Raw genomic sequence first — 5,565 nt, forward strand, 5'->3', positions numbered from 1 at the left:
AGACAAGATTATTGTAAATAGGCGATATTATACGTTGGATGATTTATTTTTATAAATGGCAATTGGCGCAAAATTACCTTTTTATTCGGGACATAGGTTGACGAAAGCACTAAGTAGTCTAGATTCTTCAGTGTGCGTGTGTACTCAGCAGCATTCCAGACAAAGCCTTACATTGCGCATACAGGCCATGCTATTTTGCTGCATTTTCGCTCTCTCCTGCCGGGTAACCTAACCTTCCCTAAAAATTGACTTCTCTTTTACGCTAAAAATGGCAGCAGTGTCAGTTTGAAGAGGACACTGAATTTTCCCAGGATTTCCCCTGGATGACCTCGACTCCCCCCCTCGATGACCAATTATGGCTTGCAGTCAACATACGATTTTCCGGGGCTAAACAGTATTGCAAATTGTCCTTTTCAAGCCTGAACACCGGCTGGAATCCCGTAAGTATCGTAAACACTTGATTTTAGCTTTGTTTTGTTTTCATTTTAGTCCCTGTATATGTATATATACTGCTTACATACCTGCATTATACCTTTAGCGAGTTTACGCGGAGACATTTTTATTTGGCCGGACATTAATATATGAGATTCGCCCAACGCAAAGTATTTCATCTGAAATGGAAATTTGAATTTTACCAACTTGTATTCAAAATTCAAAACTGAATGCAGGACAAAATTAAATCCTGGATTCGTTAAGTGCGGGTCTGTGTGTGTGTGAGTGTGCATTAATTACCTCGGAAATTCGCTACATGTTTGTGTTGGTGTCCAAGAAAATCAATAACAATGATGATTTTTTAAGTTGCTTCCTTCTTCACTGCAAAAGTAATTTTCGTTCTCTGTTAAATTTCAACAGTTTTCACCGTAAATTCGTAATGTCATTGTGTTTTTCATTAACAGGAAAACTTTAAAATAATAAGTAAAAAATATGGAAATATCAAAAAGACCTAGAATGGATTACGATGATGTACCATTAGATCTGAGTACAAAGAAAAATTCAACGAATGAAAGAAAAAATGAAGAGACTGATTTAATACGCTCGAACAAACTTAGTGACAATGACATTTTTGTTGTTCCAAAAGTTCCGCCGCAAAGCATTAGCATTTCTGATAAACTATTAGCCTCTGAATGTGCACTTTCCCAAAAACTCAGATACATCAATTTCAATTTCCCTGTCGAATATGTCTACAATCCCATAGAATATGCGTTTCAAGTTCATGCTATGTATGTTACAAAGTACTGTCGTTCTACCAAAAAAATCCTGTTTCTTGGCATGAATCCTGGACCCTGGGGCATGTCGCAGACAGGTGTGCCATTTGGTGAAGTGAACATTGTAAGAGACTGGTTAAAAATTTTTGGCCATATTGGCAAACCGATACGTGAACAAGCAGACAGACTGATAACTGGCTTTAAATGCACACGTAGTGAGATTAGCGGTCGAAGATTTTGGAACTTGTTTCGAGAACTATGTAATGGAGATCCTGAAAAATTTTTCAAACATGCATTCTTGCACAATTACTGTCCAATTGCTTTGATGGATGCTGGAGGTCGTAACATCACTCCTGCGGAATTAAAGGCAATATATTTAATAATTGTTGCATATATGTTCAAATACTAAATTTCAATATTTTATAGGGTCCTGAGCAGTATACATTATATTCAGCTTGTGACGAAACATTGGTGTCTGTATTGAAGTTACTAAAAGTTGAGATTGTCTTGGGTGTTGGAAGGTTTGCAGAAAAAAGGGCACAAACTGTAATCAAGACCACTGGTCTTCCAATCAAGGTAAGCATTTTTTCAAATCCAATTTCATTGCTTTACACAGCTGTATCATTCTATTATTTGTTAATTACAGGTATTGTGCATCCCTCATCCGAGTCCCCGGTCAGTAGGTAATGAAAATTGGAATGAAAAAGCTAAACTTAAACTCAGAGAGTATAACTTAATGGAATACTTTGCTAATTGAATTTTTCTAATGCTATATAACGTAAGATTAAAATATTTCGATTTTGAAGTATTTTATCAAACAATTGCAAAAGATCTCATATAAATTTACAGTTTTATTTTGTTATGTAAAAACTTTTAGTAATTATTTTACTATATACTTGTTGCATCTTTTTTACTAATGCATATGTATCTAAGCTCTAAAATGAATGCTGTTGAATGGATGGATAAAGCTCTAGAAAAGGCAGAGGAATCTTTGAAGAAAGGTGAAGTTCCTGTTGGTTGTTTATTTCTTTATGAAAATAAAATTATCGCAACTGGTAGCAATACTGTAAATGAAACACGAAACGCCACTCGCCATGCCGAGCTAAATTGTATTGATGATGTACTAGTCTTCTGCCAAAAAAATAATTATAATTATAAGGAAGTTTTTAAAAACATCGACGTTGTAGTAACTGTAGAACCGTGCATAATGTGTGCTGCAGCACTTCATCAGCTCCAAATTCGTAGTATAATATATGGCTGTGCCAATGATAGATTTGGAGGTTGTAAAAGTGTTTATGAGGTATCTAAAGTTTATGAATCTAAAATAAATGTAGTAGGTAATGTTAAGGGAGAGGAAGCAATGCAATTACTTAAAGACTTTTATAAGGGTACAAATCCAAATGCACCAGAAGCAAAAAAAGGGCGTAAGAAGAAAGTGGACAATAAATGAATAAAATTTGTTGAAGAAGCTGATCAGTTTTAGTACTTGTTAAAAAATAGTTTTTTTTTTTAATCTATTTATGATTCATGGTTAATGATTCACATTTTATTACCACAGACTTAAATACTTGTGTGTTGAGCATTGAAAATTGTTTATACTGTATAACAAAAGAAAAAGTATGGATGGAATTTTATTGCATTCATTGCAAGCTTTTTCAACAAATCTAAATTCAAATTTGATATTGTATGAATAGTCCAAAATATTTCTTCTTGGCACATTGTTGCTTGTAACACATATTATATTATGTCATAGAATAATTTAAGTACATGATAACTTCTTTAAGTTACACTTATTTTTTAATATACATATAATTTATAAAGATTTTATAACGCATCGATGTATGTACATTTTGTAAATTGAATAAACAAAGTTAAATTTATGGCTAAAACTGTACAACATATCAGCACCAACTAGAATTTGTTAGACGAGTTTGCACATTCGATTTTATTATAAAAAATATAATTTAATGAAATATTATCAACAAAATAGCGGTTTAAAGTACTCATAACAATATCAAAAATTACCGATAAAGGGTTTTTTCGGCAGCCTCTTAACAAATACTGAAATGGCACCAACCATTAAATTTCATTCACACCATGTTGGGTCAAGCTCACACTTTCCTTGGTACCACCTGATAAGCAATTGATTTCTTAAGGAATAATCTTTCAAAACCATTTCTTTCTTCTGAAAATTCAAACAGTTCGTTAATTTTGCTATTAGAGTTTAAAAGAAATGTATAGCATATCATTATGTATTTACTATTGTTGGTGGAAAAATCCTCAAAAAATCCATTTTATTCTGATGTTCCCAGTAACTCTGTGCTAATGTAAGCCTGGTTTCTTCTGTAAAACAGGGTTTGCACAACTGACACTCTACCCTAAAACAATCATCGCAGCTGGAGCAAACTTCTGGCAACACAACTAGATTCTTATCAGCAACCATCATATTTTCTTCTTCCACGGTTCTACAATTACGATTTTTCATTAAGATTTTAATCATCATTATTGCTATGCTTGTACTGAAATTAGTTACCTTGCTTTCAGAGACTCTTTTCGTACTCTTTGCCCAACTCCAATCAAGGAGAACAGATTGTAGAGGACTTGTTCATAGAGAAGCTGATTTGGTGGATAATGAGCGGATGACAAATTTGGCGACATATTTGCCTCCATCATGAAGACGTTCAAATTTTCATCAATGGTGAAATCAAACCTGACCAGTTCAAAGAAGTTTCGACGTCCTTTGAAGCGTTTTATGATCTCGCGAATTTGGGATTCCTTCTGAAGAATAACACTCCTGATTGCCTCGAAGCAGTCATCCCACATCTTCTGAGGATCTTGACCCTTGGAGCGAACGTAAGAGTCGAACGACTCCTTCATGGAAAATCCAAGCTTTGTGTAGTAATTCTTGAGGGAAGGAACGTTCCAGATCGGCAGATAATCGTCTCCCACGACGTACTTATCAACGACTTCCGCGTCAAAGGGGTAGTATTGAACAGGACAGAAGCGGAAGAGTACATCACCCTTGTAAGCGTACACCCTCAGCGGATCAATGGAAGTGATGACGGTGTATATTCCAATGTCAAACTTGTATCCATCGACCAAATAGGGCCGCTCGACGAACTCCTGCACGAACGAACCGACTGCCGTCAAATTCAGATCGGCGATTTTCTGGATCTTGATACCCCTGTGCGCATTGGACTTTTGCACGAAAATCTTCTCGGGATTCTTCTTGACGTAGCTCAGCAAACTCTCCCGATTGTCAGGAATCTTAAAAGCCGTCGGAATGAACGGTCCCTCGGTCGTCGACAGATCGACTTTGTTCGTGATGTAGCCACAGCCAGGAAAGTGGTTCACCTTCTGATGAGGCTTCAGCTTGATAAGAGACGAATACAAAGTCCTGAAGGGATAGTCGTGCGACCAGAGCAGATCCCAGTCGGACTCGTTACTACCGCGTTCGAAGCCCAGTCTGTCCAAGACGGCGAACACGTGCTTCAGGTGCGTCGTGCTCGTGTCTCTCGAGTAGATCCAGTAGACCGGGCGTTTCTCTCTCACGACGACCTCCTTCACCTGCAGCTTCGTCAGGTGTTGCTGCTGGTAGTGCAGGAAGAGGAAGAAGAGCGTGTAGAGCAGTGCCGGCGCGACTATCGCGGAGAAGAAGATCTTCGCCAAGACTTTCACTTTGGTGTCGAGGACCTTTGCTCCTATCCCTGCGTCAATCTGCGAATTCGCGACACAGTTTTTTAATGAAATTTCGTTATTATTTGAACATTTTTTAAAATAAGGGAAATCACTCACCTTCTTGCCGCTCATCTCGCCCGCAGAGTGCTCTTCCCGCGTTTCGAAAAAAACACAACTGACAAACAAGCTCGGCCTCGCAATCACAGCAGCAGCAGCAGGTATCACCTATTTTTTACTGGAGCCCTCATTCCGAGCTACAGCCGGCGACGCTTTCCTGTGCCATCGTGTCGACTCGTCTCCTGCGAGTATAGGTGTATAGAAAAGACGCCGGACGCGTGTTTCAAATTATAGCCATTGCAAGCAGAACGAGAATGCATGCGTGCGTGTGTGTGAGCGGCAAGAGCGAGCCAGGAAGAAAAAAGTACCGTTGCGCGCCTTCATCCCCGCCACGCGCTTATATGCTGCTCCTCGTTGTATATGCTGTGTGTTATGTGTGCGCCTGTGGAATAAGTCACGAAGAGAACCTGTTCTCTCACCGAGTAGTGTAGTAGGTATACCTACGGTCCCTCTCTCTCTATATATTTACCTCTCTAAGCCTTTATTGCCTTTGCTTGGATTCTCGAATTCCCAGGAGCGTCGAAAATCTCTGTGTGATACGTAGCGGACTTTTCTCGAGTTTTTC

General features: G+C 38.3%; 2 protein-coding genes across 9 annotated transcripts; one reads left to right on the forward strand and one right to left on the reverse strand.

The window, feature by feature from the left end:
• Window positions 1-245: 245 nt before the first annotated feature.
• Adat2 (adenosine deaminase, tRNA-specific 2, TAD2 homolog) lies at window positions 246-3,094 on the forward strand. Of its 5 annotated transcripts, none has more exons than XM_031928431.2 (5): window positions 315-440; window positions 897-1,572; window positions 1,632-1,781; window positions 1,852-1,888; window positions 2,139-2,591. In XM_031928431.2, exons 2-5 carry the CDS (start codon window positions 925-927, stop codon window positions 2,147-2,149), a joined length of 846 nt encoding a protein of 281 aa, XP_031784291.1. In that variant the 5' UTR covers window positions 315-440; window positions 897-924; the 3' UTR covers window positions 2,150-2,591. The 5 variants fall into 5 exon arrangements, with proteins under 5 accessions (XP_031784288.1, NP_001135855.1, XP_031784291.1 ...); XM_031928429.2 differs by adding an exon at window positions 539-821 and having other exon boundaries at window positions 344-440; window positions 1,852-2,729; XM_031928428.2 differs by having other exon boundaries at window positions 246-440; window positions 1,852-3,085.
• On the reverse strand, window positions 2,576-5,559 carry LOC103316928 (probable tubulin polyglutamylase ttll-15). Of its 4 annotated transcripts, XM_008213014.3 has the most exons (6): window positions 5,470-5,559; window positions 5,309-5,382; window positions 5,001-5,182; window positions 3,739-4,922; window positions 3,466-3,670; window positions 2,984-3,390 (listed from the first exon to the last, which is right to left on the reverse strand). In XM_008213014.3, exons 3-6 carry the CDS (start codon window positions 5,013-5,015, stop codon window positions 3,292-3,294), a joined length of 1,503 nt encoding a protein of 500 aa, XP_008211236.1. In that variant the 5' UTR covers window positions 5,016-5,182; window positions 5,309-5,382; window positions 5,470-5,559; the 3' UTR covers window positions 2,984-3,291. The 4 variants fall into 4 exon arrangements, with proteins under 4 accessions (XP_031785128.1, XP_008211236.1, XP_008211238.1 ...); XM_031929268.2 differs by having other exon boundaries at window positions 2,576-3,390; window positions 5,001-5,382; XM_008213016.3 differs by lacking the exon at window positions 5,309-5,382 and having other exon boundaries at window positions 5,470-5,558.
• Between the last annotated feature and the right edge of the window lie 6 nt (window positions 5,560-5,565).

The sequence above is a fragment of the Nasonia vitripennis genome, chromosome 4 (genome assembly GCF_009193385.2).
Source record: "Nasonia vitripennis strain AsymCx chromosome 4, Nvit_psr_1.1, whole genome shotgun sequence".
Taxonomy (NCBI): domain Eukaryota; kingdom Metazoa; phylum Arthropoda; class Insecta; order Hymenoptera; family Pteromalidae; genus Nasonia; species Nasonia vitripennis.